This window comes from Acomys minous (genome assembly GCF_964271855.1).
Source record: "Acomys minous genome assembly, chromosome: 5".
Classification (NCBI taxonomy): Eukaryota; Metazoa; Chordata; class Mammalia; order Rodentia; family Muridae; genus Acomys; species Acomys minous.
In genome coordinates, this window is record NC_140494.1 from 38,422,329 (window position 1) to 38,436,734 (window position 14,406).

The following is a 14,406-nucleotide window of genomic DNA, read 5'->3' on the forward strand; positions in this document are numbered from 1 at the left end:
GGTCAAGTTTTGTAGACTTATATCCTAGATAATTGATAGAATCTTCTCTTTGAATTTTTCAAAAGCATTTTGTAATGCCCAGCAAGGCAAATATCTCTTTAATTCATCAAACATTTTTTCTAAGGTATCTGCATCTAAGGTAACTGAATCAGCCAGTAAGATACCACCCATATAATGATGATTTGTAGATCAAGAAAACTGTTTACGAATTACTGCTAATGGCTGTGGTACAAAATATTGGCAAATGGTTGGGCTATTTACCATTCCTTGTGGTAAGACTTTCCAGTAATATCTCTTTATTGGACAACTATTATTATATGTAGGTACTGAGAAATCAAATCTTTCTCTATCATGCCCATGCAAAGGGATTGTGAAAAAAGCAATCTTCTAAATCAATTTATATCAAAGGCCATGACTTGGACAGTAAAGAAAAAAATGGGATCCCAGGCTTTAAAGAGCCCTTTGGCTGAATAATATAATTTATGGCTCTTAAATCCATTAACATCTTCCATTTTCTTTGTTTCTTTCTTTGTTTCTTCCTTCCTTCCTTCCTTCCTTCCTTCCTTCCTTCCTTCCGTCTTTCCTTCCTTCCTTCTTACCTTTCCTCGTCCTCCTTCTTCTTCTTTTTAAGTAGCAAACACAGGGAAATTCCATGGGCTGGTAGAGTCCTCAATGTGTTCAGCATTTAGCTACTCCTATATGAACTGTCCTAGTCTCTATAACTTTTTTTTTGTTTATAGACCATTGTTCCGCCCATACAGGTTTGTCAAACACTTTAAAAGTAGAGCAGTTGGTACATTTGAAGGACCAACAGCTGTTGTATACTGCTTACCTAAAATCTGAATTGTCTGTGACTGTTCTTGAAATCACCTTTTAATTTTCTTTTCTCAGAAGCAATCTTCATTTCATGGTTTGTCTTTAAGACTGGAGGAATGTTAAACTGTTTTTACATTTCTGCAAAATATCACATCCCCATAAATTCATGGCTATATTAGCCACATATGGCTTTAATTTTCCTATTTGTCCTTCTGACCCTCTACACTTGACCCATCTTGCACTTTTTTAAAAACCTCAGATAAAGTTCAAATCTCTGGAAGATGAATATTTAACCTCCTGAAGAGAACAGTCTTGCCAAGATTTTGGAGAAATTATGATCACATCTTATCCTGTGCCTACTAAGTCTTTAATTTTAATGATATTTATTTGTATTTTGAGATTTTGTATCTGATTATTTATAGAAGGTTGCCAAAATACTTGTTTTCTTTTCTCTCATGAATTTTTTGTTTTGTCAACTGAAGCTATTTTGTCTTAAAACTTTTAGAAATTACTTCTCTTATCAGAGTAGCATCATAAATGTGAGATCCAATATTAGTTGTATTCATAATCCATTCATCTATTGGTGCTCATCATGCCTTTAAGGTCTGATTACCCTTTTACAGTCTGAATTAGTATTTCAAATGCCAGAGATTCAATTGGTATATTCCTGACTTCTGAACTTACTCTATTTAAGGCTGAAGCCAATCTGTAAAAAAAAAAAAAAATCAGTGAAAGTTTCTTTGGGTGTTGTACAATTTTAGTAAATGAATCAAAGCACTTTCCTGACTCTTCAACTTTGTTTCAAGCATTTAAAGCTGCTAGAGGACATTGTGCCAATGCATTGTTATCAAATTCAAGCTACCTTTGTAAATCAACATATTGACCTTCACCTAACAACTGATTGTGGAACGCTGGCCTTATGCTATACTTTTATGGCCCTGTAGAAGGATTGTAGACAATATCCCAGGTGAAGGCAGTCTAGGTGGGTCTTGTCTCAGGCCCCACTGCTTGGAAACACCACTGACACCCCACTGAGATGGACATTATTGAAGACTGGGAGAACCCTCCTGGGTCTGGAGTCCAGGAGACTCCAGACAGGTGATTGTGTCCCTAATCAAACATCGATGGGAGAAGGGATCCTGGGAGGAGACCTGCCCTTGATTGTGCAAGAGAGACACTCAAGTAGAGAAGACTGGAGGAGACTGTAGGTTTGGACCAAGCAGGAGCTCACTTGGATGGGGAAAGGACCAGCATCCAGGGCAGAGATACCTACTGATCCATCCCGTGGAGCAGACACTGGAAGGTTTACTCTTATTTCCCTTTCACCTTTTTTCCCTCTTGTGTAGGATAGCTGGGTTGGATAAAAAAGTCTAATTGTTGAGAAACAGAGCCAACAAGTGGCGCCAGATGTGGGGCTTGATGGGTTCTGTAATTTCTAATGGTATGAGGGAAGATTCAAAATTAGAAGGTAGAGAAATACTGTTTCAGGGTATCAGCAAAATCGCAACTACCATTGCAAAACGCTTTCCTGCTTTATACTTAGAGGGAATTTTCTGGTTTTTGGTGTTCTTTTATTGTATTTCATTCTTAGAAGGATTAGAAGAAAGGCTAATAAGATAGAAAAGCTGGAAGGGTCAGTAAATTATATCCTTTTGGAAAAGATTGCAAATTTGAATGGACAGATGGAAAGAATCAGGAAAGAAAATTAAGGGATGGGAAAGCAAATAGCATATTTGATAAATGAGAGTAAAGAAGAGGAAGGAATAGAGAGACGGAAAAGCCAGAAGAAAACGGAAGAGTCAATAAGCTCTATATTTTTGGAAAGAATTACTGACTTGACTGAACAAATGAGCAAAATGAAGAAAAAACTGGAAGGGCTGGAAAGGCAAAAGGCACCTGTGGTTAAAAAGTGTGTAGAAGGTCAGAAAGCAAAGGAAAATGAAGGCATACAGACCAAAGGGTCTTTGAAGGAAAATGTCCAAATGCAGGACACCTCTAGAGTCACCTAGACACCCTCAGCTTTTCTGGTCACTATAAGACACGTGCCCATGCAAAATGGTGCTGAGGGTTATGAGGAAATGGCCTGGCGTCCTGTAGATGTGATGTATTTAAAACATTTTAAGGAGACTGTCATCAAATATGGTGTGCACGCTGCCTTCATTAAATAATTGTTAAACAGCTGGGCCACAGAGAATAGACTTGTTCCCCTAGATTGGAAAAATGTAGTTTCACCGGTATTAGAAGCATCGTAAAGTTACAGTGGTTATCATGGTGGTGAACTGAGGCTGTAAGAATAGAGCAAGAAAATACTACACGGGAAATAAATATTAATAGAGATCAATTGCTTGGTGAAGGACAATATACTAATTTAAGACAACAAATTCAATCTGAAGATAGAGTGATTGAACAATGTTGTATTGCAGCCTTGAGAGCTTGGGAGCTGGTAGAGGAGCCTGGGAAAACAACTACTCCATTTACTAAAGTGTTCCAAGGACCTAGGGAATGCTTCACATAATTTTTGCAGAGATTAGGATCCACTATGGATAGAGTGTTGCCAGATTCTGACACCAAACAGGCATTAAAACTTATAATGGCTTATGAGAATGCAAATATTGAATATAAGAGGGTACTTAGACGATTAAAGGAAAGAGGTGCTCCGTTAGATGACTGGGTAAAGGAGACAGTTAATATTAATTCTCAGGAGTATCAAAACAATATTGTGGGAAAAGCTATAGCCAGAGGTATATTATTATACCTCGTGCTTTAATTGTGGTAAAATTGGTCATGTGCAAAGAAACTGTAGAGATAAATACCAGCGTGATAACCCAGAAGAAAACAAAACTTGTAGGAGAGAACAAGGAGGTTCTGGCCATAATGGTAATGAGATGTTAAGATTTCCAGGGCTCTGTAGTTGCTGTGGGAAAAGGAAACATTGGTCTCAGGATTGCCAATCAAAAAGAGATGTGCAAGGCAATATCTTGCTGACAGGAAATGGAAGGAGGGCCCAATCGGCTCGGGGCCCTGTAAACAATGCCAGTCAAATTCCTTTGGCCAGTCCAGAAGTGACAAACCCGCAGGAAAATGGGAACTGAATGTTAGTGATCTAATGCATGCTACTGAAGGCAGGGCCGCCTTGGATCTGGCTTCAAATATGTCTCTTACCCTATCTCCACAGGTTGAATGTTACAAATTAAATTCTGGTATTTTCGGTCCTTTGCCTTCAGGCACAGTAGGAATGGTTCTGGGACGAAGTGGGCTGACTTCTCATGGTTTTATTGTGCATCCTATTGTGCATTATAGATGGAGATTCTAAGGAGGAAATAAAAATCATGGCATGTGTAAAGAAGGAGATGAAAATTAATGCCAGGGATAGAATTGCTCAACTGTTGTTGTTTTCTTTCATTAAGGGCAAAGCTGCTCCAGTGTAAAGGACTGGTGCATTTGGAAGCACAGGGACATGTGTGTTCTGGCAAACAATAGTTAATGATCAGAGACCTAAATTAATTATAAAAATGAATGGTGTTAAAATAGAAGGCTTGGTGGACACAGGAGGTGATGTGTCAACCATGTGTCAGAAGTCTTGGAACCAAAATTAGCCACTTCAGAGGGTTTATACAGAAATTATAGGAACTGGTAAATTATCTCAAATAAAACAAAGTGTACGGTGGTTTGAGTGTGTGGAACCAGAAGGGCAGACTGGGAGTCTGAGACCCTATGTGGCTGACATACCCATAAAACTATGGGGAAGAAATCTCTTACAATAATAGGGTACTCAGATTAATATTCCTGAAATTACAGAGATAAACACTGTTGAAACTAGGGGTGATTCGGTACATGCTTCTGGGGAAGAGATTAATATATGTGATCAAGAGCGACCACAAGCTATGCCCACTATGCAACCTCAGAAATCCTGTTTAGAGTATCCAAATTTATAAGAGGGGCCACTGCTGAGAGGCCAACAGCCTTGCCCCTAAAATGGATTTCAAACAGACTTGTATGGCAGGAGCAGTGGCCCTAACAACAACAACAACAAAAAAGTTACAGGCATTTCACTGTTTAGTGAAAGAGCAGCTGGAGGCTCAACACACTGAAGAATCTTCCAGTCCCTGGAATTTCCCTGTGTTTGTGGTAAGAAAGAAACTCAGGCAGATGGAGAATGATAACAGATTTGGGGGCCATAAACAAGGTGATTCAACCCATGGGTTAGCTTCAACCTGGAATTCCTTTGCCTTCCTTGTTACCTAGGTCTTGGCATATAATTACAATTGATGGATTCTCCTGACAAATAAACAAAGCAAAAAATTGAAAAAATTACATGGAGAAAATTTCTGAATTGATTACAAAGGGAAGAATAAGGTTGCATCAACTGTCAGGGATGGACCCATCGGAAATTGTAGTGCCTCTTACTGATTCTGAGATTATGTCATTATGGGTAATTAATGAAGATTGGCAAAGAGCTTGTAGTAACTATTTGGGAGACATTAACAATAGATACCAAAAAAGAAAACATATACAGTTTATAAAAAGAACTAATTGGATCCTTCCAAGTATTGTAAAGAGGTCACCAATCTCAGGGTCACCCACCTTCTTCACTGATGCAAATAAATTGGGTACAGCTGGTTATAAGTCTGATAAAATGACTAAGGTGATTAAAAGCCCATTTACATCAGTTCAAAAAATCAGAATTGTATGCAATCTGTATTGTTAGATTTTCCCGAGTCTATTAATATAATTACTGATTCTCAATATGCTGAAAGAATTGTTTTGCATATAGAAACTGTGTTTGTAGTCAAACATTGATGGGGAGAGGGATCCTGACCCAGACCAGCCATTGTAGGCCTGAGAGAGACGCAGGTGGAGAAGAGAGGAGAAGGCTGCACTTTTTGGAGCAGGATTGCATGTGGATTTGGGGAGATGACCAGCTTGCAGGCCAGAAGACACCTGGGGATCTGTCCCAAGGAACAGATACAGGAACGTTTACTCTTGTTTCCCTTTGACCCTCTTCAATCTTATATAGGACAGTTGGATTGTATAATAAAGTCTAATTTTTAAGAAACAGAGGCAACACCTCATGGGGGGGGGTACAGGTGCTGTGTAAATAGTTCAGGAGACCAGGTAGCAAATGGTGACTCTACAGAAGGTTGACCACTGATTATGACTTTATACTATTTTGTGTTAATTTTGTGGTTTTTGTGTCTGTACATGTGAACACATATGTCTGTGTGTTTCCTTGCATGAAATTCAGAAGATGATCTGCAGAGGTAATTCCCTTTCTATTTTGTGAACCCTGGGGATACAAATACCTGTATCTTGTTGGCAACCAAGCTTGCTCCCCAAACCACTATGCTGGCTCCAGCTGCATAACTTTAACATAACATTCCTTCCCTTTTTCCAACTCTTACATTCATCCCATAAGAAAAATAGGATCCAGTGTGAAAGGTCTACAGAATACTTAACAATTTAAAGAATTTGAAGACTGCTGTCCACATTCCATCAGAGACTCAAGGCAGTCTCTAAACTATGGGCTTCTGTAACTTAAAAATAAATTATATACTTCCACCAAACCATTTCACAGAATAAAAATTCCTATTCTAAAACAGAATAATCAGAATATAGCAAGGAAGGATCAGACCAAAATCAGAGGAAAATGCCCAAATTGATAACTATACTTCTGACATCTAGGGCAACTGCTGCCCTGGGGATGGATCCAAATACCTTAGGTGGCCTCTCCCTTCCAACTTCACCTGTAGACACAGAGCCTCTGTGTCTCCTTGGCATGCTCTACTGATTGTTTGCAGCTTTCCTTCATAGATCTTCTACTTTCTTATTCCTGGCATATCCGATATCCAGGGCTATATAATAATTTAGTTTTATAATACATTGACATCCTCTGACTTCAGTAATCTGAATGATGCAGATATCTTTGACTTGTGTCTTTCCATCACATCAAACAATGATGTCACATTAATTCCAAGCAATACCTCATTTTCCAGCAGCCCACTTTAATGGTATTGACTTCCTTCCATTAATTCCCTTATGTTCAATTCTGAGATATGAAAAGACTTGGCTACACGATTTGTCTTTACGTAATGCTTTCTACTATAATTAGCTATAAGTGTCTGGGGACACTTCATGTATGATGGTCAGGTAAAGGGCTTGCCACAAGCAGTTAGCAATTGTGGAGCTCCTTACCAACACAAGGACAATGGTTCTTATAGAGCAACAGAGAACAGCTGAATACATTGCCATACTTTGTACATTTGCAGACATTGCATGTGTGACTTCTTTGATGTTAACAAGGGCTGAGTAATACATAACACTCTTCACATTTGTATTTGTTGTGTTCAATATGAGTGCTTTCTTTAAGGTGTGTGGTGCCTTTAAAGACACTGTCACACCTTTCACAGTTGTGGTGTTTCTCTCTGGGATGAATTCTACAGAGGTCAGATGCGGATTACATGATAAAACTGCCCCCTAATTCTTCCCCTATGTCTAGCTACCCCCAACGACTGATTCTTCTCTGCTGGGTAAGATCTGAATTATTCAAAAGGCTTTACCACTTCCCCACACATGTAGAGTTTTAATTCAGATGACTTTTTTGATTTCTTTACAGTGTAAAACATTTTAATGAACACTAACATTAGTCCTGTTTTACTGAAATTTGAACTACCATTTGCTGAGAAGTACTAGAAAGCTGATTATAGGGTCTGCAACATTATTCACACATGTTGCTCTTCACTGCAGTGTGAATTATCCAGTGTTGCAAAAGTTCTTAGTACAAGAGTCACTGGCACATCCTTCACACTTGTGCAGTTCCTCTCACAGGTGAGTTTTTTGATGCTGCTTAAGATTCGAAGACTGGTGAAAGGTTTTGCCACATTCTTCACACTTGTAATGTTTCTGTCCCCTATGAATTCTTTGGTGTTTCGAACGTGCTGTGTAAGTTCTGAAGTGTTTGCCACATTCGTTACACATGTAGGGTTTCTCTCCAGAATGAATTCTTTGATGCTCCTTGAGGTTTTTAGCACAGGAGAACAGTTTACCACATGCTTCACATTTGTAAGGTTTCTCCCCAGTGTGAACTAACGTGTGTTGAGAAAGGTATGAACGAGTAGAGAAGGCTTTTTCACAGTGTTCACACTTGAAGGGTTTCTCTCCAGAATGGACTCTCAAATGCCTAGAAAGTTGCGAGGAATTTTTAAAGACCTTGCCACACTCTTCACACTTGTGTGATTTCCTCCCGGAGTGGATTGCCAAGTGAGTATCAAGATGTGAGGAAGACCTGAAGCCCTTGCCACACACATCGCACTTGTAGGGTTTCTCTTGGGAGTGACATTTTTGATGCTGCTTAAGCCTTGAGGAATAAGAAAACAGTTTGCCACATTCTTCACATTTGTAGGAATTCTCTCCCGTATGAATTCTTTGGTGCGCAGAAAGCAATGAAGGAACACGGAAGGCCTTACCACACTCTTCACACCTGTAGGGCTTTACTTTTAAATGAATTCTCTGGTGGTTAATAAGGTGTGAGTTCCAAACAAAGGCTTTGCCACATTCTTTACATGTATAGTTCTTTGTTCCCTTTGTTCCTGGTGAGCAAAAGTTGAAATATGAATAAAAGCAGAGCAACACTCTTTATGCTGACAATGCTTATTTTAAATGAAGACATTTACTCCTACTCAAATTTTCCTAAATAAATGATAAGGCATATTTTAGTGTCTACTGCTGCATTCAAGGAAACTTGTGGGGGAACGATCATTCTAAGACCCCCAAGCTCGTAAGAGGAGTTACTCCATCCTGGCTATAAGCTAGCTTTTCCAGTAAGACTACTGGTAAACTCAGATAAAGGCCAGCTGCTCATGAGGCCACCCTGTTCCAGGAACAGCAGTCCCGGGAGCTGTTTGCTTGACTCAACAGACCTTTTACAACTTCTCTCTTTCTGGAACTTTTCCCCCTTCTGTGGTTAGAGCAGCTGTAAAAGTCGATAACTGCTGGAGCATTTCACAGTTGGGTATCCATAGCGACCTCGCTCACACAAATATCCCTGCCCCAGTAACCACCCATAAAACTTCTGTGATGATTTTCAATAAATGAGACTTGATCAGAAACCTGTCTTGTCTACATTTCTCATGCACCTCCTTGTACCCTTTCCCCTCCGTTTCTAGGGTCTCCCTCCCATTGACTGTCCCATGGGTCAGGACAGAAACTTAAATTCAAAACCACAAGAGGTGGAAATCATGTAACTTTCCTCTGAAATAAGACCATGACAACATAGAACACAGAAACAAAGGAACATTAATTAAGGTCAAACTTGTAGGAAGGGAGAACATCATCAGTAAAAAAACAAAAAACAAAACAAAAACCCTTAAGAGCATTATGCTCTTAATATCAAATTTTGAAAAAAAATCAAAATGTTCTCTCTAGATAAAGAGAAAGTATAATAGTCAAACTAAGAGAATGCATGTATACACATGAACATATCCACGTACAGAATTTAGTTTTGGAAAGTACAGATGTTAGTCTACAGTACAAGAAGACTGCCCATAACAATAGTAAATAATATATTTCAAGGATATAAGAAGGAAGCTTTGTGTATATTTTATGAAAAACATTAATTCCTGAAACAATTTATGCCAAATAAGTCAAGTTCCTCTAGAAATGACAGAGCTTAGGCGTCACTGTAAACACAAGCTGACCTCAAGGCAGTAGAAACTGAAACTTAGGAGACTCAGAGGCATCACAAATGTCTGAGAGAGGTCCTCCTTTGACAGTGAAATACAGAAAAGGAGGCCCTTAACAAATACGTTCCACCATACCACGGCTTCTATATGGCAGAACCCGTCCTTCTGTTGGCTCTCTGGCCTCCCACTCTATCCTGTGACCCCCTCATTCCAACAAACCTCGGGGCACGGCAGCTGCTGCTTGTCTCTTGACATTTGAAGGGTCTTGTCTTTGCTCCAAAAATGTGACAAGGTATGGCTTATAGGAAGCAAGACCTGTTTGTGGGCAACGGGACAACATTGTTAGTAGGTTCTCCTGGGAAATAACATGTCCAGTTCATCCACGTAAGGAGTGAGAAGATGCAATGGAACATTGTAGAAGACCAGTTCTGTGATTGCTTCCTGAGTGGAACATCAGCATGCTTAAGAGGAATTTAGAATATGCAGCTCCTGAGCTTCCCTCACTCATTTACAAGGAAAAATATTAAAACTAAAGAGTGTGACATTCCCTACAACATATATTTTCCCTGCTCCTGCCCCTGAATTTCTAACATAACCGCTGATGTGGAAGATATATATATAACAAAATAAGCAAACCAATAAAAGATATAAAGCATAAGAAGAAATAAAATAGTTCTAAGGTAGAAAAATAATATCCCAACTGTCCCTAAAAGTCACCCCATGATGCTCATTGTTTGAAGCACAGTCCCTCATGAGATATTGTACAAAAGGATATTGACAATAAATTAAGAATTCACCAGGGAAGTATACCTCACCTAGGAACTCGAGGTTGCTGAAATTCTCCAGCGTCACGTCCCTGTACAAATTCCACTGTGCAGGGCCCAGGCATTCCCACTCCTCTGCAGAGAAATAAACGGCCACATCCCAGAATGACAGCATTTCCTGAAATAAAGAGAAAAGAGTGACTAGCACAGGTTATGCTAATTCCAACCACTAGTAATACTGCAAATGCCAAGAGGCATCATGTTCTCCACACAAATGTAAACGTCACCCATAGTGAGAGGAGAGCTGCAAGTGCTTCTGATATACGGAAGCAATATCTCTGAAAAACTGTAACGTGGTGCTAGGATGTTACAGAGGACTTATCTTTAAGGAAAGTGGATTGCAGGAGATCCTACCAGTCCCAGAAAACAAAACAATGTGTTACAGATGCACACTCCTGAAACAATCATGCACGTTAAATAAATAGTCCACTCCCTGGTGACTAGGCATTCAAATACATGAGCCTATGGGAGCCGTTCTCTTTCCTTCTACCACAGTCATCACAGCTGACTTGAGAAAAGGATCCTAGGTCCTTAGCATTTCTTACTCAGGGTAAACACACACAAATAAATCACAGGAAATCAAATCACTGGACTTAAAATTGTCTGTTCCCCACTTCATAGAGTGGAATGTCAAAATGTCAATAGAGTGGGTCCAATCAATTGGAGTGAGAACTGTTTGCTACTTCCTACTAAGCCAAAGAACCTGGAAAAACCCATTCCACAATTTCCTGTAGTTCTCACTCAAGAGCTATGTCCCTTCACCGGCTTTCTAGAAGCCACACTGTGTTGTGTCACTGCCACCATGACCCCCTCACAGCTAGTTTTCTCCTCCTAACAGTCTTCCCACCTTCCTTATGGTAGGTAGTTCCATGTGTTTCGTTTTTGTCTTTTCAGGTGTCCACTTGTGTTTCTGACCTTCTCAGACTTTCTCTTTTCCTCAGCACTGTGGAGACCTGGGCTCTTGGAGACATGCATGCTCTTCCTAATACTCTCCATTTCCACAACTTTGTGCCAGAGCCTGGGAGTGGAGTGGACTTCCTTCCCTGTGCTTTTTCCTAACTACTGAACACAACACTTACTGAATACCCAAAGGAATAGAAAGATAACACTGTCACACCCTAAGATCCAGTAAGACCAAACTATTGCCCTTGCAAACGCAGGGCACTTTTTGCCTCCTCCTTAAGATGAGCCGAGCCAGAATAAACCTTGTGAGAAACCTATAGATTTCAGCACGACAGAAGATTGCAATCTGAAAAAGAATGCACTAAAGGAAAATGGAAAGGGGACTGGAAACGCCCCACAGTGCAGACATTCTTACTCAGATGTGTGAGGCCTGGGCTCACTTCCCTGAAGAAGAGGTTGGCCAGGGAAAGTCACGGTTCTGTGCTTTCTCATGCCCTGCTCACGTGTGGAATAGCCAGGCAGAATATGCTGGATCATCCCTAATTCTCCAGCTCCTTCCTCACGGTGTTAAGAGCAGAACAGACATTTAATTTCTGTCTCGATTAAGGAAGAGCTGAGTTCTCACTTGCCTCTGTCAGAGAGCCAATGGGAGGGTATGGTATCTTGAAAGATGGGGTCTAGCCAATGAGAAGAGGCTGCAGTCCAAGAGATAAATTGCTAAAACAAGGTAGAGAAGCCACTGAAACTATAGCTGGAGGGGTATCTGTGGTGCTTAAAAGCTTAGCGTCAGCAAACATTGTGAGGCCTATGAATAGAGAATATGGGAAGGAAATAGAAAAACAACTAAACTACATATATGCTCAAAATATTTATCAGGCCATACCTTTTCCCCCATGAAACTTTATATCTTAATATTTCTAGTATACCAAGTTTTTATAATATATTAAAAAACAGGCTTCAGAGCTATGCTAATCGACACAATAAGAACAACAAACTGTTTCTATTTCAGCCTAAGAAATGAACCATTTCACTGAGTATGTTGAAAAGGCAAACCAACTCAAAAGGATGTGATACCCTTTCCACAAAGGAGCCCTCTTCTCAATTTCATAGAAATGGAGGGTTATGGGCCATAAATACTATCCCTGGTTTATTTATCCATTTCCCCCATTCTGGGAGAGGGGGGATTCAAAGGTATTATTCACACTAAATCATCATGAAGAAACATTAAGAGAATAACGCCCCATTTCCTCTAAGGAGGGTTGGATGGATTTCTGTTTATTCTCTTGGTCTACAGATGCTTATTTTCATTGGGAGTTAGCTGGTCATGCTTTTAAATTAAAGGAAACACCTCCGTTTCAAAGACATTCCAGCCGTCAATCCTGAGGTCCATTTCTCTCATCACACCAAGTCATCGCTCACACCTGAACAGGAGTCCAAAATATCAAACATCACACAGTCCCAGAAAGAACTGAATGTGCTGTAACTGCCTCAGGGTTTTCACTGTGCGGTATAAAATTAGTCATTACTTGGACTAAGCAAAGCTCGGATCATACCGTTTACAGGATTATTCTGTGACTATATGGGAGTGTCCGTCTGGGATTCAGGTCTGAGGGGGGTATGTATAGTGGCTCCATTTCAAAGGAGCTGTCCTGAAAACTTTCAATTTGTTACAACGATTTGAGGCTGACATCCCTTAAACTAATCGCCCTCACAGCACTCTGTCTCTGTAAAGTAGGAAGTTCAGAAACTCTTAGCTCAAACCAGGAGTCCCGGGCAGGCTATCGCTACAGGAGAGCCAGAAGCCCCACCTCCTAGATATCCTGAGAAATCTGACAGCAGTCACTTGAGCGTGGGGCAGCTAGTACCACCATGATACCCCCCACCCAAGCTGGAACAGGGGCTGCCAGCACAGGCTCGGGCACCAGAGACAGGGGACCCACCCTACTGCCTTTGCAATTCTGGTGTTTCCAACTTTCTCCCCTCCCAGAAGCACAGGTGGACTCAGGCAGCAGGGGCGTCCTAAGAGACTGGATACTCACAGCACATGGCTTTGGCATGATGCCCTCTTCTGGGTCAAACCCAGAGGCAGTAGGGCAGCCTAGTTCAGCACAGAACCTCCAGGTCAGCAGCTACTCCTGTCTCCTTCCCAGCCCAAGTCAGTTCCCTCCGCGCAGGACCGGCCACCGTGCACAGTCCCTCAGATCTGTAGGACACCGCTGTTCCCTGCACCAACCTCCATGTCAGAGACTCAAGCACAGCGCTGAGCAGGACAGGCGCCTAACTTTGGGAAGAAGCGAATTTGAAGAGTGAACGCGGAAGTTTGATAGCTGTAGCCCCTTTTGGTGATGTCATAGTGGTCCAGACTACATTTCCCACAAGTCAGTGCGAATACCTTCCAGGAACTCAGAGAGGATTTCTAAAGTGCTTGGTTTCCAGCCCAACTGTTAGCAAGTTGGCAGCAACCAAGCTTTACCCCAGGGGCTGCCAAAGTTGAGTTGGGCTGTTTTAAAGTCCTGTGGTCGGAGCACCCGGGGTTAGCCTGAGGCGAACCTTCCACAGTATGTTTATCATGTTTCTTAGTTATTTCTGCTAAAACGTTGTGATTTTAAAGCTCAGGTATGCCTTTTATAGAGTCTTACTACAGCATGGAGAGTTCAAACTGGTGCGCTTTACCGAAATCTAAGGACGCAGGAAGTTGATGTAGGATTGAACGTTATGTCTGCAAGATGCTTACTGAAGCCATCCTTAGTAATCTTGTCTATCATCCAGCACTCAGACGCTGAAGTCAGAAGAGTTGTAAAAAAGACTAAGGAAAGTTTATAGACATTTATCTAAATACCAAGTAAGAAACAGTTGAGGGGGCTGGATTAGGGTAAGACATGTGTCTATAATGAAGGCGGCCTTGGCTTAAAACCCAGTAACACAAATGAATTTAATCCTGTTCTCTTGAGCTGACATACTGTGAGTCACACGTGGATCAGACTCCACAGCTGGGGGGGTGGGGGGGGGAAGGCTTCATGGGAACACTGGAATCCACACAATGAAGGGAATCAGTCAGGGCTACAGAGATATTTCAAATCATTGAACAATGTGAAAAGTACAGGTCTCTGAAGTTTACTTGAGACAAACTCTAGAATCCATTTGAAGATCTAGATCTTTCTGTCTGTTGGTTCCTTGATCACACT

At 40.9% G+C, this 14,406-nt stretch overlaps 2 protein-coding genes across 5 annotated transcripts in view; both read right to left on the bottom strand.

The window, feature by feature from the left end:
• LOC311598058 (zinc finger protein 58-like) overlaps nucleotides 1-6,634 on the bottom strand; it is a 29,108-nt gene extending 22,474 nt beyond the window's left edge. For both annotated transcript variants that reach the window (XM_084782858.1, XM_084782859.1), the window contains exon 1: nucleotides 6,532-6,634. In XM_084782858.1, coding sequence (XP_084638984.1) covers nucleotides 6,532-6,594 — 63 coding nt within the window. In that variant the 5' untranslated portion in view covers nucleotides 6,595-6,634. The remainder of the gene's footprint in view (nucleotides 1-6,531) is intronic.
• On the bottom strand, nucleotides 6,454-13,572 carry LOC311598070 (uncharacterized protein). Of its 3 annotated transcripts, none has more exons than XM_084782893.1 (4): nucleotides 13,455-13,572; nucleotides 10,310-10,436; nucleotides 9,714-9,809; nucleotides 6,454-8,402 (listed from the first exon to the last, which is right to left on the bottom strand). In XM_084782893.1, exons 1-4 carry the CDS (start codon nucleotides 13,458-13,460, stop codon nucleotides 7,636-7,638), a joined length of 996 nt encoding a protein of 331 aa, XP_084639019.1. In that variant the 5' UTR covers nucleotides 13,461-13,572; the 3' UTR covers nucleotides 6,454-7,635. The 3 variants fall into 3 exon arrangements, with proteins under 3 accessions (XP_084639019.1, XP_084639017.1, XP_084639018.1); XM_084782891.1 differs by having other exon boundaries at nucleotides 13,162-13,545; XM_084782892.1 differs by having other exon boundaries at nucleotides 13,261-13,543.
• Between the last annotated feature and the right edge of the window lie 834 nt (nucleotides 13,573-14,406).

What these genes read in the sequence shown, in the direction of transcription:
- LOC311598070 (XM_084782891.1), bottom strand. Translation starts at nt 13,278, where the DNA reads ATGCCAAAGCCATGTGCTGTGAGTATCCAGTCTCTTAGGACGCCCCTG. An exon ending in AGAATTGCAAAGGCAGTAGG is followed by an intron (nt 10,437 to 13,161) that starts GTGGGTCCCCTG and finishes TCTTTATTTCAG; the next exon opens with GAAATGCTGTCATTCTGGGA. An exon ending in CAGCAACCTCGAGTTCCTAG is followed by an intron (nt 9,810 to 10,309) that starts GTGAGGTATACT and finishes GCCCACAAACAG; the next exon opens with GTCTTGCTTCCTATAAGCCA.